The 27366-nt window shown below is 33.2% G+C and overlaps 2 protein-coding genes across 3 annotated transcripts in view; both read right to left on the reverse strand.

Annotated features, from left to right (window-relative positions):
- Positions 1-27366, reverse strand: part of LOC114329669 (breast cancer anti-estrogen resistance protein 3 homolog) — a 288951-nt gene that overhangs the window by 208079 nt on the left and 53506 nt on the right. The window lies entirely within an intron of this gene.
- On the reverse strand, positions 18500-26258 carry LOC114329672 (uncharacterized). Its single transcript, XM_028278859.2, has 2 exons — positions 26075-26258; positions 18500-18867 (listed from the first exon to the last, which is right to left on the reverse strand). The coding sequence occupies exons 1-2, from the start codon at positions 26138-26140 to the stop codon at positions 18628-18630; spliced, it is 306 nt and encodes a 101-aa protein (XP_028134660.1). The 5' UTR covers positions 26141-26258; the 3' UTR covers positions 18500-18627.

Raw genomic sequence — 27366 nt, forward strand, 5'->3', positions numbered from 1 at the left:
ATCGTTGATTTTCTTAAATGGCAACACTATCATTTTGATAGCTATTTTGATAGCGTGTGTAAAGTTATACACATCTGAAAAATTTCAAAATTTTATTCCCTACCATTTACAAGATAATAAAAAATAACAAAGTTATGAAGAACAAGAAGTAATCAAATAATAATTGAATTTATTTATTTCAATTAAGCAAATGCTCATAACGTTGCCCATTGACAATTTGACAATAATTGAGGGCAACATTATGAGTTTTTGCTTAATTTATTGAAATAATTAAATTCAATTATTAGTTGATTACTTCTTTTTCATAACTTTGTTATTTTTTATTATCATCTAAATGGTAGAGAATACAAATTTGAAATTTTGCAGTTGTGTATAACTTTACACACCCTATCAAAATAACTATCAAAATGACAGTGTTGCCATTTAAGAAAATCAACGATGACGTCATATCTCTAAATTGGGACACCCTGTATACATTATTATTATATGTCAAAAAGGACAATTTGATATACTAATCGACGGGTCTGAGCATTTTTCAAAAAAACAGTTAGTATTTTAATTATTGAATATTTTCCAAATTACAGATATTGTTGCTTTCTGCACAGAGATGGCCTCTAAATACACATTTGAGGCCACCAGAAGGGGGGTTAGATATGTAAGTTCACTCTAGAACACGCTGGTTTTTCCCCTTCGAATTAAGTGTACACTAATATGTGTATTATACGAAGCAAGTGGACTGTATTATTGTAATTAAGATGAAGTAAAAATGAAACAGAAAATAGCTCAAAATACATTTAATGTTGAAACAAAGAATAAATTATAAATTCACACAAATATATTGACAATTACGACAAATAGATACAAATTATGAAAAGCTAAGAAAAACCCTTTTACGAAATTACATAAATATTTCCCTTGACCTAAAACCAAATCAGCTGTTAAAATATGGTAAAGGAAGTACAACAATAATTAATAATATTCTAAACAGCTAAGACGTTAAATCTCTGGAGCGAATCTGATACCGATAAACAGCCCCTTTTTTAAAGAAAGAATTTTATGGCCGTAAATTATTAGGGCAAAACAATATCGAATTTCGGTAGGTCAATGATACCAGAGTATAATAATGAAAGAAAAATATTAACAAGCGTTTATTACGAGAAAGGCACCCTATTAAAATCAATAAAATCAATATATGGATATAATATATGTCAATAAAGTGTAATGCTAAATAAAATACATGCAATAATTATTATTATAATATGATACAACACAGAAAAATATAGAGATACGTTTAAAATGAATGTCTATACGATTAAAGACCCAATGTCTTTGCAAATTCGCGCACTTCGCGACGTTAAAAGTTATTTGGAGAAAAAAGGGTATCTGATGATACCGCAGCAACGTAAAATGTACTTTAAAACTTGTTTTGGTACCTTAAAAAACTCCTCTCAGGGACGTACAATGCAGCAGGATTGCTATAGTAATTGGCAAGGACATCACCTCCTAGCTCAGGAACGATGATGTCTGGATCCCGTCATGGGACGCAGGGTAGCCCTTGCTACCAAAGGAAGAACACCTTCTTCGCTCAACGAACTGTGCACTACTCACTTAGTCCCGTCTAACTGGGATTAAATAAACACATTTTTAGGGGGGTCTCTTCTTCGATATTGGTTTATTACCAATTTTTCATTATTTTCGTTCCGCGACGTAGTTAACCATAATTAGACCGATGTGATGTCGACACGTTCCCAATAGTCATAAACCGAGTTATAATTAAAAGTTCGTATATTTATAGTTCATAACAGTTCATCCATTAGACCCGACCCTTTTTTACGACATCTAAGAGCAACCAACGTTTTCAAGAAAGTATTTTAACTATACGGGGAGAGCCATAAGTTAAAAGAAAATTGCGGAACTGCAACAGATATAACTTTGTTATTTTCTATTATCTTGTAAATGGTAGAGAATAAAAATTTGATATTTTGCAGTTATGTATAACTTTACAAACCCTATCAAATTAGCTATCAAAATGACAGTGTTGCCATTTAAGAAAATCGACGATGACGTCATATCTCTAAATTGGGACACCCTGTATACATTATTATTGAATGTCAAAAAGGACAATTTGAAATACTAATCGACGGGTCTGAGCATTTTCCAAAAAAACAATTAGTATTTGAGATATTGAATTTATTCCACTTTACAGACTCTCTCTGTACATATTGCTTATTGTTTGTAATGAGTAAAGACCGGATTATATGTTTTTTGCATATCGATAACCATCAAAGATACAATCAAACGCTTCAGGATGTGGACGAATTATGATAATTAAAGGCGTTTGACACTAATTTAATTTTACATATTTAGAATATTTTCTGTTTTTTAACATATTTTGATGGTTTGAACATATTTTCGACCGTTTGACATATTTTTAACATATTTTGGCATATTTTTAACATATTTTGGCATATTTTGACATATTTTTGGCTGTAAACAGCTTGACACAGTTAACCATGTAACAATGGTTAGGTTTATAAATGATGCATTCATGAACTTTTTCCTTCCCGACATTGTTCCAGCTAACAAAATCTTGCTTATGGTTTCCGATGCTGCGTCATACATGGTCAAATCTGACCAACAACTAAAAGTTTTATATCCCAATTTAATTCATGTGACGTGTTTGGTGCATGGTTTAGACAGAGTGGCGGAAGAAATTCGAAATTCATTTCCTACATTTAATAGTTTAATTAGCAACGTGAAGAAAATATTTGTAAAATCGCCTTTAAGGATTCAGATATATAAAGAAAAATTACCAAATACTCCTTTGCCACCGGAGCCTATAATCACAAGTTAGGGAACATATTTAAAAGCTGCCTGTTTTTATGCGGAACATTTTCTCCCTATAAAAGAACTAATTTTATGTTTTGAAGAAACAAATATTGGTGCGATTTCAAAATGCAAATCAAGTTTAGAAAACAGATCACTGCACAATGAGCTTTGTTTTATTAAATCGAATTATGAATTTGTTTATAAAACCATCCTCAATCTTGAAACTGAATCGTTTCCACTACAAGAGTCCCTTAATTTAATTCAGAAATTTAAGGAAAACGCTGAAGAAGTTTCTGGAAGAATTGGACAATCAATAAATAAAAAATGGATTGAAACTTTACAGAAAAATAGTGATTTAAAATTATTATTACAGGAAGCAAACCAAATTATTTGTGGCGATTTTGATGTCAATACCAATTTAAATGCGGAGATTGTTAATGTTTGCACCAATCACATCAGTTGATGTTGAACAAAGATTTTCAACATACAAATTACTACTAACGGATAGGCGGCATAATTTTACTATTGAAAATATTTAAAAACATTTGATTGTGAATTGTTTTTATAAGAAGGAATAAAATGTAGAAACGTAAGTAATAGTAATAGGTACTAAATAGGTATACATTCGTATATTTAGGTTAATTTTGTCAATATATGTACTTACCGTTATTTAATAAAACTTTTATACATTTTTTAATGCATATTTTCTTGTTACTTTAAAATGTTTTTCACATATTCCACATATTTGGAACATATTTTAAACTTTTAGGGAATATTTTCAACATATTTTACTCATATTTCAGACATATATATGCACATATTTCAGTCAAATCAGGAACATATAATCCGGTCTTTAGTAATGAGACATAAATATGCAATAAACATTGGATGTTAAAAAAAGCTTTAAGGGTCAAGATTTGCCCAACGTTTCGTTACCTACTTTACGATCTTCTATTCTTTGTTTCGTTTCTTTACCGTTTTTTTCTTTTTCTTGTTGTGGGGCCGAACTTTTCTTGGCTTGGGCTTGTGTTATCATATCTATTTCTTCGTTTACATTGTTTACATCCCTTGGTGTTGTATATAAATAAATAATAAATAATAAAATGTACAAAATAACTTTGTAAAAATGATTTCCGTTAACTTGCAATTGTGCTCGCCCTGTAACCATTTTTATAGGGACTCGATCTCACGTTTGTTATCTAAACACTAACCTTATCAGTACATAATATGACGTCACAGTAGACGATACAATGACCACCCACCGTAAGCACATTGTTGTAGTATTATAATCGGCCATCTGCTAAAGCAAGAAACCCATTATGAACGGCCAGCACGGCACAGCCCGGCACGGCACAGCACAGGCCGGCCCGTCCAAAAACCCATTTGTAACGGCCAGCGCGGCACGGCACCGGAAAAATGATCATTTGCCATAAATGATAATGTATTTTTATTAATAAAATATATACAGAGAGGGGCTAAATTATCGAATAAATTCATTTTCTCTAAAATGGACGGCTTTGGAAGAAAATACCAAAACAGGTCTATTTTTACTTTTAAATTACAATTTTTTGGCATATACAGTGGAACCTCGATTATCCGTCACCTCTGTTAACCGTCAGGGTCCATTAAGTTATATTGTATACACAAGTAAAAATTGAGTCATCAATTCATTTTGTTTGAGCATTGCGATAAGCCAAACGAAATTCATTGAAATGTACACGTGCAGTTATGCCAACACCGCATTTTTTTATGTAAATAATTTTTGTTCTTATTCAGGGCTCTGGATTAAATTTCAATTTAAATAGGTAATGATAAATGATACCATACTTTTAGAGTTCTATTTTTAGAATCGCAAGCCGAAAATAAAAATGTACATCACACAAATTATTAGTTAATATCTGTGTGTCACCATAACAGTATGATTTTTATTTTTTTAATGTTCTGTTAACCGTCTTCTCGATTATCCGTCATACCCTTGGTCCGGTGCCCTGACGGATAATCGAGGTTCCACTGTATTTCATACTAGAGACGTCATTCATCTGAGCTTAATGATGTAATCGATGATTTTTTTAAATGGGAATAGGGGTTGTGTGGCATCTCATTTGAAAGGGTGTTCAATCCTCTATTCAGTAATATAAACAATAATATCATTATTTATACAGGGTGGCCAAAACAATAATTTTTAAATTACATTAATTGACGCAAAAAGAAGAATGTATGTAATTTATTTAACTCAAAATACATTGTACTGCTGTCAGTAAATAGAAAAAAATGTTTATTTCACAAATAAACATTTCGTTTCACTTAAATTAAATCACAAACAGCCTCCCACCTACCTCTTGACAGTTTGAACATTTAATTTAAGCGAAAAGCAATGTTTTTTGCCAAATAAACATTTTTTTCTATTTTCTGACATCATTAGAAAGTATTTTGAGTTAAATAAATTGCATACATTCTTCTTTTTTCGTCAATTAATTTAATTAAAAAAGTATTTTTTGGCCACAAATGAGATGCCACACGACCCATATTCCCATTTAAAATAATCATAGATTACGTCATCACGCTCAGATGGATAACGTCACTAGTATGAAATATATGCCAAAAAATTGTAATTTAAAAATAAAAATCGACGTGTTTCGGGATTTTTCTCCAAAGCCGTCCATTTTAGAGAAAATGAATTTATTCCATAATTTAGCCCATCTCTATAATATATAGGAGAAAAATGTTATGTATTGTTTTAATTTTATTTTAGAAACGCATCATGTCATCTATGATATATTTTAAAAACTATCGTAAAATAAAAGTTTTTAAAAGACATAAACTACACAATTTTAATGAATATATCATGTTAAAAAAACGAATTCATGGTTAAAAGATAATGTACGTACCTGTCCATTGATCAGAATGTTCGGATATTTGTACCTATGCATTGTCCTTTTTCTTGCTATCGTGATAACCTGGGTCCGATGCATCATACAAAAATGGGTATTCTCTGACACTCTCAATTAAAAGTTCGTCCGTATTATTTCAAAAGAAACAACGCGCTTTCAATTAAAAAATCAACAATATAATATTTTATAACAATTATGACACACTGGCGCCGACTGGCCGTTCCTGGCCGTTCGACTCCAACGGATTTTATTCTACTCGGAGAATTTCGGCCGTTCCGTTTGCGTGCTGGCCTGTGCCGGGCCGGGCTGGCTGTTCATAATGGGTTACGTTGCATTTAAAACTATACAAATGAATTTGGACTGTCCTGTGCCGTGCCGGGCTGTGCCGGGCTGTGCCGTGCTGGCTGTTCATAATGGGTTTCTTGCTTTAGAATGCAGAACGTGAACACATTAGCTAAGCAAAAAACATATCGGGCTTTGTTTCATTAAACTGTATGAGAGAATGTGTCAACAAAAATTAAGAAAATTTTTGATAAGGCCTCGTTTGCAGGAATTATTTAAAAAAAACTGCTTAAAACTTGACTTGACGTGTTGTAGCATAGTGCGAAGACGACCTACAAAGATTACTGCACGAATTCACAATTAACGCAAAAGAAATGAATATGAAAATATCCGCCCAAAAAACAAAAAGCTTAATAATATCCAAAGAACCAATAAGACGCAAATTGGAGTTAGACAATCAAATTATGCAACAAGTAATAACTTTCAAATACCTGGGAATTAATCTATCAGCCGACAACAATATCGAAGAAGAAGTAAATGACCAAATAATTAAAGCCAATAGAACGGCCGGATGCCAAAAGATGTCCAAAGACATCTGGAGACCAACGAAATGAAGATCTTAAGAAGAATTGCTGGAAAAGGACTACAGGACAGGGTAAGAAGTGAGGAAATTAGACGCATATGTGGGGTACACAATATAAATACCTGGGTAGAGAACAGAAAAAAAAGAGTGGAATCAACACATAAGCAGGATGTTTGAATCAAGGATAGTAAAAATAGCCAGGGACACGTCACCGTTAGGCAGAAGAAGTATAGGACGCCCAAGGAAAAGATGGAAAGACAATTTAGGGACAGAATGAAAGGCACCGTTGAAGAAAAACAAGCAGTACTGCCTATATAAAAGAAAAAGAAGAAGAAGAAGAAGAACTTGTCGTTGGTTAGTTATGAGATGAGTGCATTTTAAGTTCATTCTAATTCACTTTTTGTTCCACTAAAGGTGAGTGTCCATAAGGAGACTAAATTCTCTTGAGAAATTTATTTCAGCTATGTTTTCACTAAATATTAGATATTTCTCTGAAACACCTCAATAATTTGCTTACTCTCACATAAGACAAGGTGCCTCTGCACCACTTCTTCTTCTTAAGGTTCCATCTTCTATCCAATGTTGGACATCAACGTGGCAATTCTTATTTTACTTACAGCAGATCTAAATAGTTGGTTAGAGCTCAGACTAAACCATTTCCTTAGATTTCGTAACAAGGAGGTTCGTCTTCTTCCTACATTTTTTTAACTTTTATTTTGCCCTCTACAATTAAACGCAGCTGACTATGACGAGGACCTCTTACTATATGACCGAAATATTCAAGCTTCCGCCTCTAACTGTCTGTATAATTTCTTCCCTCTTATTAACCCTATCAAGAACTTTAATATTGCTAATTTTGTCTACCTATAATTTTTGTAGCATTCTTCGATAACAACAACGCTAAAAAAGCTTCCAATTTCATAATATCTAATTGCTTTAATGTCCAGGCCTCAGATCCATAGAGCAAAGCTGTAAAAACGTAGCAGCGCAACAACCTTATCCTTAGATTCATTGCTAGGTGTCTACTACATAATAGATGTTTCATTTTCACAAACTTTACCCTTGCTATCTCTATACGGCTTTTAATTTCTTGCTAATTTATGCTACACTTAGGACCTTCATATTTTACCCAGAAAAACTTTATGATATAATAAAACAATACTGTAAATTCCATTATGATCGGTTCAATTGATTTTGCAAAATAATTTTGCAATCCAGACTTTTTTGACTGAAAATAAAACAGATAGCAAGTTGACATTTTTTCTTACAGATAGAAGAACACTACCTTTCATTTGCAATTTGCAAAATTAAAATCGGTTAATTAGCACGGTGTCAGAATTTTTTTTAAATAAACATTAATTTTATTGCTTATAAACAAATAAAATATCTTTTAAACTACGCAATCAAACTAAATTTATAAAAGCTCATTGGAAAGGTATTTGAAAAACGATTCTTAAAAAAACAGTTAGGCTATGTTCGGCAGTTTCCGAGATACAGACTTTCAAAGTTAAGCGCCATTTACAACAAAAGTATAAACAATAGGTGAATTTTTCTTGCGCCAAAATGTTTGTCATTTGAAGCTCTTTCTATGTACAAACTTTCATAATGTTTTAAAATCACAAACACCTTAAAAAAAATTAAATCTAACTGTCAAAATGGAAAAATAAAAAAAATTGCATTACGTTGGATTCTAGTGAAGCGATTTTATCATTTTTTTTAAACCGATGTAATTCGAATCGAAAATCACAATAACGTATTGACAAATTTTAATTTTTAGTACATTTCGATATAAATAAATAAATTTGTTGATTGCAAAAGAAAAACACATACTCTGTCCTTTGAAATATGTAATACTTTTTTAGCAACACTTAGCAACACTGTTCATATATTTTAACTTAGAGAATAAAAGTTTATTATTTTTAAACATATGCAATTGTTTAAACAATTTTTTTAACAAATTAAAAAAAAACAAAAATTAAAGTACAAATTTTTTTTTTCGTTAATAAATGAAAATAATGATTAAATTATGTAAAAAATGTGTATGAAATTACAGCTAGTTATTATTATTATTACTTATTGTAGTAATTTGATTTTTGGGGAATTAAAATATTAAAATACCTACAACAAAATATAGAGTAAGAAAATAATATATTAGATAAAGATTGGTAGAAATGTTGGAAATCAAATTGTGTAAATCGAACATTTTACATTTTCAAAATAGAATATATAATTTTTATTACAATACTAAAATATTTAACACTTAAGTACATGCTGCAATTAGAAACTATTTGTATATTTGCAGTGACTTAAAAAGTCACTACAAGTATAAACTTACATTTGTCTCTGTTCTCACAACAATAAAAACTAAAACACCAACTTAATAATTATTAACAACAACACATTTGTTTGTTCATAGCCGCAATATTCGATAATTTTTGACAGGTCATTGGAATGCCCAGTCAGAGCAAACGTATCCGCTATCTTGCGCGTAGCACCAAAAATTAATATTTATATAAAAAAATTCCTGACGCCGCGCTAATTAACCGATTTTAATTTTGCAAATTGCAAATAAAAGGTACACTGTTCTTCTATATGCAAAAAAAATTTCAACTTGCTATCTGCTTTATTTTCAGTCCTGCAAAATTTTGAAAAATTGCATTTTTTGCGAAAGCTGGATTGCAAAATTATTTTGCAAAATCTATTGAACCGATTTTAATAAAATTTACAGTATTGTTTTATTATATCATAATGTTTTTCTGGTTGAAATATGAAGGTTCTAATTGTAGCATAAATGGTTGAAAAAAGTGAAATGCGAATACTTGGTTTTTTTTGCAATTATTGCTATTTTGCAACAAGGGTGACAATTTTTAAAAATTTGAACCAACCCTATCTTGTAGGAAATTTGTTTACGCAACTTTTATGTTATTGCAACTTTTCTCGGAAATAAAACTTTTAAAGTTATCCACAATGAAAAATTTCCTGTAGCTGGCTCTATACCATTAATTACAAGTAAAATTTAATAATGTAAATTACAAATAAAATTTTTTATTTGATTTTGGTAGATTTGTCTTGATAAAAGGTATATAGTTTAAAAAGCCCCTATAGGGCTACAAACATGGAAACAAAACGTTTTCGCTCTGTAACAAGAGCATCATCAGTGTTACAAGAACATGGTGAGCCAACCAAAAAATACAAAGGTCAAAGCGAAAACGTTTTGTTTCCATGTTTGTAGTCCTATAGGGGCTTTTTAAACTAATATGCCTTTTACCAAGACAACAATTTTTTATTAAATTTTACTTTTAAAGTTATAATCAAAAAACGATGAAAAAAACCGAATTTTTCCTTTATTTTTGACATTTTGATTATTTAACAATGTTCCGGACCTTTTTGAGTGGGAGGATAACTCAATTATTATTATGAGTTATTTTCAACAAATTTCTGCAAAATTCTGCACCTCTCAACATCCATCTCAAAACAGATTAGTAGTAACGACACGAAGTAAGTAAGTAATAAGTAAGTTTTCTTAATTTATCACAGCATTTTACCTACTCTACTTTTAATCGGTGGTCTATATGAACTATTTTATTTTTGAAGTTATACTTCTTTACGCTCGATATGAGGGTGAATTTTTATATGTTAAAACCTACGATCCCGGCGCATGCGCATTATAACTTTGTTCTGATTGGATGTTGAAATGACATGTCAAAAATTATCCAATATGGCAGCTGTAGCGCAGCTGTGGTTTGGACGGTTGACGGTTTGGTTATGTATGGTTGTTGCGTTTTAAAATTTGTGGGAAGAGAAACAACAAAGGTTAGTTAATAGTTATACTGCCTTTTTAAATAGTTTTCATATTATATTTTTGAAGTTATACTTCAAAATGTTTTAATTTATGTATGTCTCAGTCCAGAAAAGGTGTGGAAAGAATATATTAGTGTTTTTAAATATATTTTTCTACAAACGTGTTAAAAATGCAATTTTTAGGACTCCATAGGAGCGTTAAAAATGGTACTTTAAGGCACTAGTGCTTTAAAAATTTTAAGGCACTGCAGTTAAAAGTGAATTGTCAAATTTTGAAACGTCAAAATATTTATATTTCATTTATTAACATTAATATTAATAATACAACTTGCGCAATTTGAAAAAGGTGGTTTAAAAGGTTTTTTATTATAATTTTGTGTCTTTGGATTTGTCTTCCTTGGGCGTAAAATAATAAAACATCTATTTTTATATTTCACTTGTCACCGTGATGTACAATTATGTATATCTGAAAGGTAACTAGCATGCGGCTTGATGGCCTTGTTGGTAGAGCATTGGACCAGAGATCAAAAAATCGCGAGATTGCGGGTTCAAATCCCGGACGATTCATATTTTTTTCTTTTTTTTTTAATATTTGGCACTGTTAAGTTTTGGTTCATTTTTGGTAATTATTGTTAATTTTTTGTATTGTAACTGTTAAGTAGGTATATTTATTTCGTTGAAATTATATTATAATAGAAGTATAACTTCTTACGTGCGTACAAAGTACACACACATTCTTTTTTTATATTATTGTCAGCATCATTCCGGAGGATTTTCGTCTATACAATTACATATTTTGAACATGGACCTGCATTTTACTTATTTACTGTTTATTACGAAAATTCTATTTATTCAAGAATACTGCATAATAATCCCCACTGAGTAAATTTTATGAAATCATTTATTTACGAGGACAAATCTCCGGAAAGATATATTTAAGTTCCTGCGGCAGAAAAAGCTCATGCTTTCACAGATATTGTTTGCGGTTTTTGGGATTCGTAATAAGCTCGAGTTAATCCCTGATTTATTATCTCTCTGACGTTCTTTGTTGACAAAGGATACGGAGAGCTTAAATTGGATATTTAAAAAAAATAATATTTGCTTAAGGGTTTTTTAATGGCTCAGTTGCGGGATTACATAAAGAATTATAAAATTCATGTAACGTTTCATTAGAAAAAGTGGTCAGCCTAATTATACAGAGGGTGTTTGGTAATGAATAGGCCATAGCTTAACCTTAGATTTCTGAGATTAAAATAGGTCGATTTAAACTAACTTACCTTAGTACGAAAGTTGATAATCACCGAAATACATGGTGTCAAAGTTTTTTTTTAATTAATGGCTTTTACATAGCTAATTAGCCAGACTATTTGTTTTTTTTTTTGTATGGTATTACAATAACAATTTTAAGTTAATATCTAAGCCTACTTATTATCTAAATTTACAGGGTGTTATAATATATTAATGGATACATTTTTTAATTTTGTGTGATGTTTTTACAATTTTTAATTTTATTATCTAAGCCAATTTAAAATTTAAATTTACAGGACGTTACATATTCGTAAAGACATTGTAACGTCTGCTTATTTTTTGGAAAAAGAATTTCGTTTAAATTGACAGGTAAAGGACAATTTAGATCAATTAACTTTTCATACATTACTTTAATATTTTGTCTGTACTGTCAACACTCCAATATGAGGTGCTGTAGATCTTCCATTCCACCACAGGCGCAATATGGGTTATCACTGATACCTATGCTGTGTTTGTATGCTGGGGTTAGTGCGTGATTTGACCTCATTTTGTTTATTGTTTTTATAAATAGCCTATTTGATTCTTGTTTAAACCATCTTTCATTGGGAATTGGTGGTTAGCAATTTCTAAAATTTATTCCCGTTGTACTTTGGTTATATACACGTTGCCTATTTTGTTTGCAATGGTTTTTACTGATATTATCTATATCGGTTACTGGTAGAAGTATGTTGTTTATGTTTCGTTTGGTTAAAGCTGCAGATTTAGCTAATTTGTCGCCTTCTTCATTTCCAAATATTCCAGAATGTCCTCTAACCCAACAAATAATAATTGAACTGCCCGAGGAAGTAATATCATAATATAGACTCTTAATTTCTATCTCAATGTGGTTTAGACTTTTTGTCGATAGGATAGAAGTGAGTTTGTCCACAATACTTCTGCAATCGGTGAAAATGATATAATTGTCCATACCAACAGAGGCTATATATTTTAACGCAAGTAATAAAGCTGATAATTCGGCAGCATATATTGAAGCTTCATTAGGTAATCGGCATGATTCTTTGTATTCAGAATTCCAGTGATATATTCGGTTTTCCGGTACTTCCGGTTTTATTTTGAATTTTGGAGCCGTCAGTAAAAATATATTGAAACATAGGCCACCTGTCTTTAATTATTTTGTTGATAATACTGCCTGGAAGGTTTGAATCCATGTAATTTGTTTGTATTATCTTGGAAAAGAGAGTTTCAGGAGGTTTAGTGTAAAATGGAGATATTTTATTTTTGTACATTTGGTGTTCATACATTGTCAATTTCCTATAGCTTTCAACGTGTATGGGGGTTTTTTTAGTACACCAATATTTGTGGCTTAAATCTAATATATTCAAGTTACGAATAGTCCTTAAGTAGCTGACGTTTTTGAGATAGCTCTCACTCAGTGGCGTAGCTAGCCCCACAGGGGCCCTATATTAAAGTTTGTAGCGGGGCTCTTTTTCACCACTGATTTGACATATGCTAAAAAAATTTTTAACAAAAGAAGCAAAAACACTTGTATAGAATACACTGCCCGACTGCCAGACATAAGTTAGAGATATAGAGAATGTGCTCATTTTGAAGATGTGCTCATTTTCAAAATTTATTTTTTTGTTAACAGATTAATGGATTCCGCTATTTTTTTTATTTTTAGATTTTTCTTTAATATTTAAACAGTTGTTCAAAGGTTTACTCAAACTTCGTTTTTCTAGTTATACCGGGTGAAAGAAATGAAATGTTTTTCTTACGTTAAGTTTGAGACACCCTGTAGGGAGGACGAGGTACAAATGTGAGTATACATCGGATCGTATTGTAGTCCTATGTTTTGTGGACATTTTGTTTTTTGAATCTCCCTGATATCCTTAGAAACAAAGAAAATAGGTGGTTTTACTCTTTAACATAATGTGTTTTTTAACTGAAACAAAACTAAATTAACAATAAAAAATAACAGTTAACAAAACTTTAAAAACAGAAAAGCACATAACGTAAACAGTTCTTCTCTACACATATAAGAGATATTTGTCGACCAGTTAAGCGGTATGACCAGCGCAATTTAAGAGAGACGAGATTGTTTAATGGAGGGTCTGTGATGTTTTGGGGTAGAATTTCCTTGACAGTAAGTACATATTTGTTGTCTAGGTGGAGGCTTTTTAAATAGCGAGTGGTACATTGTCTACACCTATTTTTTTATTTGAACACTCTGTTTCTGTCCAACTAGGTATATATAGGAAATCATTTCAAGTTAGTGGTATGATAAGAAATGGCCACCTCATTTATCGAATTTCATCAATTAAAACATATATTAAAGAGTAAACCCGTTCGTTTCTTTGTTATTAAAGATATAAGAGAAATTAAAAAATAACATGTTCACAAGATATATATGTAATACTACAACATAATTTCGATGTATCTTTGTACGTTTTCCTCCCTAAAATATGTCTCAAACTTTTGTTTCGGTAAAAATATATGTTAAACTACAAAACCGTATATTTTCTTTGTTTCTAAAGATGTCAGAGACATTCAAACGTCAAAATGTTCACAAAACATAAGACTACAATATTCTTACGATGTATACTCACATTTGTTTCTTGTTGTCCCCAAAGGTTCTGAAACTTAACGTAAGAAAAACACTTCATTTCTTCCACCCGGTATAAATACAAAAAAAAAGTTTGAGTAAACCTTTGCACAACTGTCTAAATACGAAAGAAAATTCTCGAATGTTAAAAAAAAATAGCAGAATCCGTTAAAATGTTCAAGAAAAAATCAACTATGAAAATGAGCATAATTTTCTATATCCCTAACTTCTGCATCGCAGTATAGAATAGAAATATGTTTTATTGTCACTGAAAATTTTACAATTTTATGGATAAAGCTTACAAAGAGTAGGAAAAAAACAATAACAAATTAAATACAGTTTACTGAAATTACATAAATCGTCAATATTATTACAAAGCAAAAGATAATGAAATAAAACAAAACAATACAGGGTGTTTCATTAATAATTGGAAATATTTTAACTGGATACCTGGGCTCAAAATATAAGGCTTAACCCAAATCACCTACTCCGAAAATGCTTCCTAAAGGAACTGGAGTTCTTTGAAAATGATGTCTTTTAATTAGATTTTTAAATACCTCTAGTACACTTCTATTTAGAAAAACGAAAACTGGTACGTCTATTTATCTTCCAGAGACAAATCGATTTCATAAATTGCAATTTCTAGTACTGGTCATATGCGTCCCCTTTGCGTAGGGCAACGGTTATTTTAGCAAAAACGAAAAACGGTGTATTTTACCGACTTAGAGCAAGAGTCTACTCCAATGCATTTTACAAGGTAAAATTGAAGGAAAGGACCCCAGGACGAAGAAGAATATCCTGGCTTTCTAACTTGAGAGCATGGTATAGAAAGACCTCAACACAACTATTCCGTCTAGTAACCAACAAAATCATCATAGCCAGAATGATCGCCAACGTTCGGAATGGACAGGCACCCTAAGAAGAAGAAGAGCAAGAGTAACTTTTAGTACTAGAATACCTTATAATTTAATAATGTCATCTAGTGTCAAAAATGCTTCAAAATTAAAGACAAAAATAATGCGATAAAATAACAGTTGACCTACCCAAAACGGACGCATATGACAGGTACTAGAAATTCACAATCGATGAAATCGATTCATCTCTGGAATAAATATACCAGTTTTTTTTTCATAGTTTTTTTTGAAAATTTTTCATAGCTTTTTCTTAAATTAAAAAAACACAAAATTTTTAAATCGGCATATCTAGAAAACGGTGTATCCTACCGACTTAAAGCAGGAGTATATTTTATTACTAGAATACCTCACAATTTCATAATCCAGTGTCAAAAAGCCTTAGAAGGTAAAGACAAAATAGTTACCTATGCGATAAAATTACCGTTGCAATACACAAAACGGACGCCTATGGGCGGTACTAGAAATTCGCAATTTTCGCTTTTCTAAAATTTAGAAAAGCGAAAATTGCGAATTTCTAGTACCGCCCATAGGCGTCCGTTTTGTGTAAGGCAACGGTAATTTTATCGCATAGGTAACTATTTTGTCTTTACCTTCTAAGGCTTTTTGACACTGGATTATGAAATTGTGAGGTATTCTAGTAATAAATAAATAGAAAAGTTCTGGAGGTATTTAAAAAAACTAATTACAAGATGCCTTCTTCAAAGAGCTCTAGCTCCTTTAGGAAGCATTTTCGGACTAGATGATTTGGGTTAAACTATATTTTGAGCCCAGGTATGTACAGAAAATATTTCCAATTATTAATTAAACACCCTGTATATTGCAAAATTTAAATTGCATAATACAACCTTAGGAACTAATAAGTTCTGAGTATAACACCCAAATACAGATAACAATAATAAACCAAATAAACTATTAATCAACCAAAGTCGAAAAATAGTTTTGAATTGTTAAGACTCATTGTTTGAAAACAGATTCAGTTTTTTCAAGCTTGGGGTGAATGAAACAAAGAAGGTCTGTTCTTTAACGGCGAGCGACCGGCAAATATATATACCTACTTAAACACAATAATTTATAAATAAAGAACAGATTGCACGAAAATATACGCAAACAATACAGTGTTTCAAATATTCAAAGGTAAAGCGATTACAAATATGTATTGCAATTTGGCGGTATTATAAAATGTCTCACATGCAGCCAACAGTGAATAGACAATAAAGAGTAGCTTGAACGCAAAAAAGCTCTGTTGTTATAGAACGGGGAGAGGCAGAAAATAGATAGGCACCTGTACATAATATATAGTTTATATTATAGATAAAGAATCCGTTACACGAAAGTGTCGATATCCAAATAATATACACTGTTTCAAAGCATTTGAAATAATTCAATATTTTGTTCAATTTTTTTAAATGGAATTTTGCTTCGACATGCCACGTTGGGGCCCCTGTACGTCGGGGGCCCCGTATAATTGATACGACTGATACGGCGGTAGCTACGCCTCTGCTCTCGCTACAAACTTATCTGTACAAAACTGTCTACGTAGAGTAAGTGGTGGTTCCTTAGCTTCAATCTCAATAATAGTAATAGGAGTAGATTTTAAGTAACCGAGACAGAGTCTCAAACATTTATTCCTTTGGATTTCAACTTTATTAAGATATCCTGTTGACGCAGACCCATATAAATGACAACTATAGTCGAAAATTAGTCGAATCATTGAGCGATAGAATAGCAATGCAATATTCGGGTCAGCTCCCCCAACCGGTTCTACAAAAAGCTCTAAGGATATTCATAGAATTTTCTGATTTCTTTATAACATAATGAATTTGATCCTTCCATAACAATTTACGCTCCAAATACGTCGTAAGATATTTAACACAATTTTTTATCGGAAATTCTATTCTACCTAATTTGAAGGTGCCTTGAGGAATTTGGCGTTTTTTGGAGAAAAAACAAATTTCAGTCTTTGTCGTTGATATGGATAAACCTAGAGAATGGTAATCATTTTTTACACAATCTAATGTAAATTCAAGTTGACGTCTACAAATGTCTAGAGAAGAATGGGAGGTGTACAACACAACATCATCTGCAAATTGTAAAATATTAGAGTGTGGAGGTACCATGTGTTCTAAATCTATATTGTACAATGAAAAGAGAAGTGGACTTAAAATACTACCCTGTGGTATACCTATACTCGTTAACCTTGGTGGTAAAAGGTTCTCGTTTATTTTTAAGTAAGTCCGTCTATTCTTGTACAAGGATACAATGAAAGTTGAAGTTTTAACTGGCATTCCAAGATCTACTAATTTTTTATAAAGAATGTCTAAATTGATGTTATCAAACGCTGAAGTTACATCTATAAATGCTGCAGCTGTCGACGCCTGATTTGTAAAATTGACCTGTAAAGAAGAAACTAGGGAAGTGAGAGCATCTTGTGTAGACCTGGATTTTCGAAAGCCGTACTGAGATTTGGGAAGGATATCTTCGGACTCAAACCAGTATTCAAGCCGATTTTTGATTAATCTCTCTAGAGTTTTTAGTATACAGGAACTTAAAGATATAGGTCTGTAAGATTCAACTTTGTTATCTGGCTTTCCTGGTTTTTTTATAGGTAATACAGTATAGTCCTTCCATGATTTGGGAATTAAATTTTTGTTTTGCCATATAGTGTTAAAAAGTTGTAGTAATAATAGTTTGTATTCTGTAGGTAGAAAATATAGCATAGAATATGATATACAGTCCATCCCTGGAGATGAACTATTATTTTGCTTGAGTCCATGAATTAAATTCCCATAATTCAAAAGGTTTCTCTAGATTGAAATTGGTGTCAAAGTTAAACCTTTATTTTATTTTATTTAACGTGAAGTAAAAACTCCCTGGTGTAGTTCTATTAAAAATTGGGTGCTATTAAAAAAATTGAAGTTGGGGTTGTAATTGAGAGATGAATATTTAGGGGATGATTTTCTCTACGCCATATTAAAGTGTATTACAAATGGAATAGATCAGTTTTTGTCGAAAATCTCTATTCGTTTAAGAGATATAACCTGGATAAATTAGTCTGGGACACCCTGTATATTTTTTGTTTTCTTGGCCATATGCAAAACTAAAAAGACAACCTATCGTAATATGAAGTATGTAAGTACATTATTTACTAGTGGTTTTTATTAAAAAAAATTATCTATAGATTATAGTCATGTATAAGACACTTATCTATCTAAAATATGCTATCAAAAATGAAATGTAACACAACACAACTCTATGCCCTGTTGTCAAAATCTGATACACTGTGTGATGAATTGTTTACTGTTATACTCGTACAACTAAGAACTAGAACCGTCTAAAAAATACACACTAATTATATTGTCACATTTACTTAGCAAGTTGCAGATTACAGATGTGTATGTAGGTAGGTACTTAAAATAACAAAATCAAATTTTTGCCTTCTAAAATTATGAAAATAATTTATTAACAAAGTAGCTCTATTTACTTAAGTTTTGTGGCAAAATCACTTCTTTTCTGCATTGTCCATACAAAGAACTCATTTTCATCTCGAACAGTAGACACAAGTCCATACTTCAGTTCACCCAAAGCAGCCACGACTTTCAGGGGATGTCCTGACAGTTGGGTCTCATCTTCATTTTTGCTTGGAAGTTGAGTAAATTGATCCACCACCTGCCGTTTATCATACCCGTCTGGGCATATAAGTAAACAAGATGACGTGTCCTTAAGGCCGGCCATTGGTAATTTTACAAGTATAGGCGATCCCATCACCTTTATAAAGTACACCACTCATAATCTAGAGCATATATGTATACCGAAAAATGCTTAACCTACTAACAATATATCTCGCTAATTACAGCCATATTTTTGCTACCCTACCTGTTGTGTATTGTTTATAAAAAAATGTGAAAGTTTTGCTTTTTTCTCAATAAATATAAGAGCGTTTATATCTAAATTACTCAAGTATTTAAATGAATTTCATGATAAAAGTCCGTTTAGCACTAGCCTATATGTAACGGAAGGATGTAACGTTAAAAAAATGTGAATTAATAAAGTACTTTTTGCGTGGTGTACTTTTAAAATAAATTTCTGGAATTAATAGAAATTGGCATGTGAAACGTAAATCTGGTACATATAATACACAAAAAGTATAGGAATCTGTAAGAATCTAAGCTCTGTTAATGTAGCAATTATGTATAAGATGGCGCTACGAAAAAAATTAAATAAACATCAAAAATTCAGGAGCGTAATGGCCCGTTTGAAACTTTCCTTATTAAATTTCGGTACTTGACAAATATGAGTTTATTAGGGGGTCCGGACAAATAATCCCCGGACAAATAATCCCGGACAAAAAATCCCCACAAATTATCCCCGGACAAAAAATCCCCACAAATAATCCTCACAAATAATCCCCACAAATAATCCCCGGACAAATAATCCCCACAAAAAATCCCGGATAGATAATCCCCACAATTTTTTTTTGACAAAATATCCCCGCAAAAAATCCCGGACAAAAAATCCCCAAGAAATATTTTTGCCCAATAAAGTTGTCAAATGAATGCTTATAATCCAAGGATGGTACTAAAGATGAGAAATTTAGACTGTCTGTCCGTCGGTACGTCCGACCGCGCATATAACTACTCCGTCATTATGCCAGGTAGAATGACACATGAGGGGTCGAATGAACGGTTATAATCCAACAATGGTACTACAGATGAGCAATTTGGTCCGTCGGTCTGCTTGACCACGAATATAACTCCTCCATCACTGTACCAGGTAGAATGACAAATGAGGTGTCGAATGAAAGCTTATAATCCAAGGATGGTACTAAAGATGAGAAATTAGACCAAGGATGTCTGTTCATCGGTCCGTCCGACCGCGAATATAACTACTCCGTCATTATGCCAGGTAGATTGACAAATGGGGTGTCGAATGAACGGTTATATTCCAACGATGGTACTAAAGATGAGCAATTTGGTCCATCGGTCTGCCTGACCGCGAATATAAGTCTTCCGTCACTGTACCAGGTAGAATGACAAATAAGGTGTCGAATGAAAGCTTATAACCAAGGATGGTACTAAGGTTGAGAAATTTGACCAAGGCTGTCTGTCCATCGGTCCGTCCGACCGCGAATGTAACTAATCCGTCAATATGCCAGGTAGATTGACAAATGGGGTGTCGAATGAACGGTTATCACCCAACGATGGTACTAAAGATGAGCAATTTGGTCCATCTGTCTGCTTGACCGCGAATATAACTCCCCCGTCACTGTACCAGGTAGAATGACAAATAAGGTGTCCAGTGAAAGCTTATAACCAAGGATGGTACTAAAGATGAGAAATTTGACCAAGGCTGTCTGTTCATCTGTACGTCCCACCGCGAATGTAACGACTCCGTCATTATGCCAGGTAGATTGACAAATGGGGTGTCGAATGAACGGTTATATTCCAACGAATTTGGTCCGTCTGTCTGCCTGACCGCAAATATAACTCCTCCGTCACTGTACCAGGAGAATGACCAATAAGGTGTCCAGTGAAAGCTTATAACCAAGGATGGTACTAAAGATGAGAAATTTGACCAAGGCTGTCTGTTCATCTGTACGTCCCACCGCGAATGTAACGACTCTGTCATTATGCCAGGATTAATGACAAATGGGGTGTCGAATGAACGATTATAATTCAACAATGGTACTAAAGATGAGCAATTTGGTCCGTCGGTCTGCTTGACCGCGGATATAACTCCCCCGTCACTGTACCAGGTAGAATGACAAATGAGGTGTCGAATGCAAGCTTATAATCCAAAGATGGTACTAAAGATGAGAAATTAGACCAAGGATGTCTGTCCATCGGTCCGTCCGACCGCGAATGTAACTACTCCGTCATTATGCCAGGTAGATTGACAAATGGGGTGTCGAATGAACGGTTATATTCCAACGATGGTACTAAAGATGAGCAATTTGGTCCGTTGGTCTGCCTGACCGCGAATATAAGTCTTCCGTCACTGTACCAGGTCGAATGACAAATAAGGTGTCGAATGAAAGCTTATAACCAAGGATGGTACTGAGGTTGAGAAATTTGACCAAGGCTGTCTGTCCATCGGTCCGTCCGACCGCGAATGTAACTACTCCGTCAATATGCCAGGTAGAATGACAAATGAGGTGTCGAATGAATGGTTATAATCCAACGATGGTACTAAAGATGAGAAATTTGATCCGTCGGTGTGCCTGACCGCGAATATAACTCCTCCGTCACTGTACCAGGTAGAATGACAAATGAGGTGTCAAATGAAAGCTTATAATCCAAGGATGGTACTAAAGATGAGAAATTAGACCAAGGCTGTCTGTCCATCGGTCCGTCCGACCGCGAATGTAACTACTCCGTCATTATGCCAGGCAGAATGACAGATGAGGTGACGAGTGTACAGTGAACGGTTATAATCCAACCATGGTACTAAAGATTCACTCACGCATTTCGTTTCCGAAAGTTGCACTTTCACGCACGACGTGCGGGAAAGTAAAATACCTTGTAATATTGCATTATAATATATTATAATACATGCAATAAACTAATATTGAAAGTTTGTTTTTAACAACCTTGTCAAATAATTGATTTGTGTATTTTCACTTCTAAATAAAAATCGATATAACTCTATTTTTTGTGGCTTTTTCCAAACGTACGGCCCTAGAATAAATATTATTCCTAACTCGTGCGGAAAGTGTGTTCCTCGCACTCGAATGCCTGCCCGAACTCCGCTATCGCGTCGTTCGGGTCAACGGCAGTCTCGTGCGTGAAATTATCACTTTCCGCACTAGTTAGGAAAATAACTATTTTATGATGTCGATATTTTCCAAGTTATGGGGGGAAATAGTGACAGTTACAGGTTAGAGTTAGAGCATAACTATTGAATTGTCTCGTTAATTATGAGTTTTACGACAAAAATGTAGGTACCTATAATACAAAAATAGAACTTAGTAGATAGTAGATAGAATTAACTTTTACATAATTTTGAATTTTGATCTCTTTCATTTTTTTTACGAATATTTAAAATTGTTTCAAATATGATTTCCTACAATTATTTCTTTTTGACAATTTTTTTCGTGCGGTTGATATTTTCCGAGTTAGCGGGAAAATATTAAAAAGGGGTGGGGGAGCATAATTATTGAATTGAATCTTGTTTCCGAGCTGCCCCAAATTTTATAATTCTAACCTTTAGGGGAGGTCAATAGTGGTGTAAATTTAAAATTGCGACTGAATTCCGCTGAAGGGTTAGCCGTCATATTGATTTTAAAGGAGAACCGTTGATGCTAAATACCTCCACCATTTTCAACTTTTTTGCTCTACTGCTCATTATTTATAATAGTTCCCAGGTAGCAAGACTGTTTAACGCGCTCTATCTGAATCTGCGTTCCATTAGTGTGCAGATGGGTTATAGGTATAGATAGGGCTATTATAGCAATCGCCATTAAACCGGTTTTTGGTACGAAAATAGTGATTAGCAATTAAATTTAAGCATGAATTGTAATTTCGATTACCAAATATCGAATTCCAATTGTGAGTTCTTTCAAAAATCGTGACATCCTATTTGTGATGATAATTGCTTGTCCTGAAAACGATAATCTTGATTGTAATACAAAAAAACATATTCATTTTTGTAATTTCAAAAGTATTTGGTCATCATCATCATCAATGGCGTTATAACTCTTCGAGACTCTGCCACATTTTTTATTATTTAAAATCAATACAGCTGCCCACGATGTGATATTTGATACCGTTCACGTTATCAACACCAGTAATAAAAATTTAATGTGTTTCTCGGTCGATGATCGAAATGCCACATCAGCGACTTGTTAATTATTGTGTTTTGACTGGAATAAGAATGTGAATTTTAACCGAATTTTTAACGTGCATACAAATTGCACATACAATTTTTTTTGTTTATGCTTATTTTTTATTATAATAAATATGTTGATTTTCACCCATTCGTGAGCAAAAATTTGGTTGTTTTGACTTCTGAGTAATACCAAAAAGTCAAAAATCGTTATAACTGAAAAAACTCGACAGATTTATGCTCGATAAACTCATAATACTCATAAAGCTAATAAAATATTTTTGATCTTTTCGTTTCACATGATTCACTGAGCGTTGGCTTATTTTTTAATATTTTTCCTTATTTTTTTTTTAATTCATTGAATTATAGCGTTGATTGAGATATTAGAGGCCGTCCAATATATCAATCAACGATAATAGTGAATATGCTTATTTAATTTAAAAATAAAATAATTCTATCCTCTTCTTCTTGCTGTGCCTGTCCGTGACGAATGTTGGCGATCTCCATGGCATGGCAATCTTTATTTTATCTGCAGCAATGCAGGAAAGCTTCACATATGTTGAGTTGAACCAGGTTCTGAGGTTCTTTAACCAGGATGTTCTTCTTCTTCCTGGACCTCGCTTTCCAAATATTTTTCCTTGGAGAATGGCTTGTAGGAGGGCATATCTGGATTCATTTCGCATAATGTGTCCAAAGTATTCCAACTTTTGAGATTTGATGGTCTCGGTTTTTCCCCATTCTTCTGTAAGGACCTCCTCATTTGTGACCCGATCAGTCAATGGGATTTTAAGAATTCTATTATAAGTTCAAAAAAAATTCAAAAAAATATGCTTGAAATATTTATTTCAAACTCTAAGCTCACCCCACCTTAAGGATAGCTATGACACGAATTTGATAGGCAAGCCATGCAAGTCGTTTTTGTCTATGTATGAAATTTAATAAAAAAATGTCTCATCCGGAAAGCAGATGGGTGCAGGTCGACCTATATTCGGATCTTAGACTATAACGTATATATAGTTTCGTAGAGTTTTGCTATCAGCCGTTGATGATTTGCTGATGAACGCTACTCGTGTTATTTCTTTCCGTTCATGTTCACAAGAGCATGTGTTAACAAGTAATTGGACTTCGTAAGTCCTAGGTTTTCATCCAAAGTAATCGAAAGTAGAACTGGAAGTCGATATTTTAACTCTTCGTGTAACTTTGCGTCGATTCATATACGATTTTACTAATTTTGGATCATATTCATTTACATTCATACCATACTTTGAGTCACTTTAAAACAGATACTTGCGGTTGCAACTCTAAAACTGAAGTCCGATGTTAAATTACTCATCTTTAATACCATCCTTGTGTTATAATCTTTTATTCGAAACCTCATTATTTGTCATTATATCTGTATTAATACGGAGGAGTTGTATGTAGGAGGACAGACGGAAAGACACTCATGAAACCGGAAGTATATATTTGTTCTCGCCTTGCGAAGGCTCGTCGAATAATATATCACTTTTACTATTCCGGTGACTTTAAAACAGTATTTCCGGTCCCATTTGTAAAACCGGAAGTACTTGGTCAAATTTCTCACCTTTAGTACCATCCTTGGATTATAAGCTTTCATTCGACACCTCATTTGTCATTCAACCTGGTATAGTGACGGAAGAGTTATATTCGCGGTCGGACGGACCGACGGACAGACAGCCTTGGTCAAATTGCTCATCTTTAGTACCATCCTTGGATTATAAGCTTTCATTCGACACCTCATTTGTCATTCTACCTGGTACAGTAACGGAGGAGTTATATTCGCGATCAGGCAGACCGACGGACCAAATTGCTCATCTTTAGTACCATCGTTAGATTATAATCGTTCATTCGAAACCTCATTTGTCATTTTCCCTGGCATGATGACGGAGAGAAGTTACATTTGCGGTCGGACGGACAGATGGACAGGCAGCCTTGGTCAAATTTCTCATCTTTAGTACCATCCTTGGTTATAAGCTTTCATTCGACACCTTATTGGTCATTCTACCTGGTACAGTGACGGAGGAGTTATATTCGCGGTCAGGCAGACCGACGGACCAAATTGCTCAACTTTAGTACCATCGTTGGATTATAATCGTTCATTTGAAACCTCATTTGTCATTTTCCCTGGCATAATGACGGAGAAGTTACATTCGCGGTCGGACGGACAAATGGACCGACAGCCTTGGTCAAATTTTTCATCTTTAGTACCATCCTCGGTTATAAGCTTTCATTCGAAACCTTATTTGTCATTCTACCTGGTACAGTGACGGAGGAGTTATATTCGCGGTCAGGCAGACCGACGGACCAAATTGCTTATCTTTAGTACCATCGTTGGATTATAACCATTCATTCGACACCTCATTTGTCATTCTACCTGGCATAATGACGGAGTAGTTACATTCGCGGTCGGACGGACAGATGGACAGACAGCCTTGGTCAAATTTATCAGCTTTAGTACCATCCTTGGATTATAGGCTTTCATTCGACACCTCATTCGCTATTCTACCTGGTACAGTGACGGAGGAGTTATATTCGCGGTCAGGCAGACCGACGGACCAAATTGCTCATCTTTAGTACCATCCTTGGTTATAAGCTTTCATTAAATGTTCTAAACATTAATTACATTTTCATTCTAAATTAGACAATTAGACAAATTTGAGTGATATAATTGTTCTTCCCTGGTATAATTTTATAATATTGGGACATGAGAAGTAGGTAACAAACTATGATGAACCAATATGCGAAATAGATTTTTCCAATACTTTTGGTTTAGATTTTACCACGAGATACGAGCACAGTATTTATCCGAGTAAAATTTTCAGCGAGAACCCGTCCTTAAACCTCCTAGAAAATGAAAAGTTCGCACCTCATATATAAAACGATTTCGAGTCATCTTAGCGAGACCGCACCTGCATAGCTCTCTGTACTGAAACTAAACTATCAGCTGACTATAAAGTCTGGAGTCCGCGCTTCGCTTAGATATCTATTGCGTTATTTCTCCGATAGAGGCAGCATCTCTCGGGAAAGAATCTTTTCTCTCTGTTGCACTGCGACTTGGGGACCTCTCTTTCATACAACGGCCGGCCTTAAAAGTTGCGTCTATATTTCCTTTAACAACCGCAAAATCGTATTTAACAAAATCTTTAGCCATGATTACGTCACCTATTAATTCAAATAAAACCAAATCTCTTCAAAATTTAAGAGCCTATTAACTGACGCACACTGTACTATAATCTATAGTAATCTATACTGAAACCTGAGTGTAGTTGAATGCACGAATATGCAATTCACTAGAATGGGACGTTGAATGCACTATAGCGTTGGGGGAAAGGAGGAGGGGGGCAACTTTGAAATGTTAATAGACCAGGGGCCGGTATAAGTCAAATTTGCTTATCATTTTAGGCACGATAAGACCCTATAACTTAAATAGTAGAACCTAAAAGAAAACGTATGAACACTGTGCCGTCACTTTTTAGTGGCGCATCAAACTTTCCACTTATGGACGGGATAAATAAATTAAAAGCTACCCTCCTCACTTCCAGAATTCAAGTTTCTTCATTTTTTAACTTTTATGTGATTAAAAAATAAGACGCAGCGTAATTTTAACCCACCACCCCACTTCCCCCTGCCCACAACCACAAAAACTTCATTTTTAGTTTTTATTTTTTTTAGGTGGGATGCAATTAATTTTAAAATTTCAAAAAATTCACAGGCATAATTGAGACTTTTACAAAACATGTCTATTTTTTATAGATTGGTAGGTTCGTAGATTCAAAATATTTCTTTGAATTTTTTTTTGGAAAAGGCGTGGCTTTTTCCATATTTTTTTTGGAGGTGGCTGGAGGTCTAATTTTTTTTCTATTTTGTGTCTTTTATCAATAAACACTTTATTTTTAATTTTGTTTCAGATATTTCATTACAAACTGGGGAAAACTCATTACAACTTTTTAAAGTGTTTAAAAATAGCTATTTGTATAACAAGGGAGGAAAGTGCTACTTTTCCTCCCGAGAATGTAGTTTACTGCCCGACGCGTAGCGGACGGCAGTAATCATTCAAGGGAGGAAAAGACACTTTATTCCCATGTTATACATATGGTTTTTCCACCTTCCTCAAATAACAAGTCATTTTTTCATTTTTATTTAATTTATTTATGTAACTAACCAACAAAACTTATTAGAACTAAAACTAACAAGTAGGTACAATATAACTGTCAACTGTCAAATATAAGTCAAATTATTATTTGTAAACATTGTTAAATCAAAATACCAATTTATTTACCATTCTGTAAAATACAGGGTGTTTTATAAATAAACGTTAAAATGTATAGATACTTACGTATCTAATAGAAAATAGATATTGTACAGGGAGTCAATAAG

The sequence above is a fragment of the Diabrotica virgifera genome, chromosome 3, assembly GCF_917563875.1.
Source record: "Diabrotica virgifera virgifera chromosome 3, PGI_DIABVI_V3a".
Lineage (NCBI taxonomy): Eukaryota > Metazoa > Arthropoda > Insecta > Coleoptera > Chrysomelidae > Diabrotica > Diabrotica virgifera.

Excerpts from the sequence above, each read along its gene's own strand:
- LOC114329672 (XM_028278859.2), bottom strand. The coding sequence starts at position 26,140 with ATGGCTAAAGATTTTGTTAAATACGATTTTGCGGTTGTTAAAGGAAAT. Across the intron at positions 18,868-26,074 it reads ATATAGACGCAACTTTTAAG|GACACGTCATCTTGTTTACT; the intron begins GCCGGCCGTTGT and ends GCCGGCCTTAAG.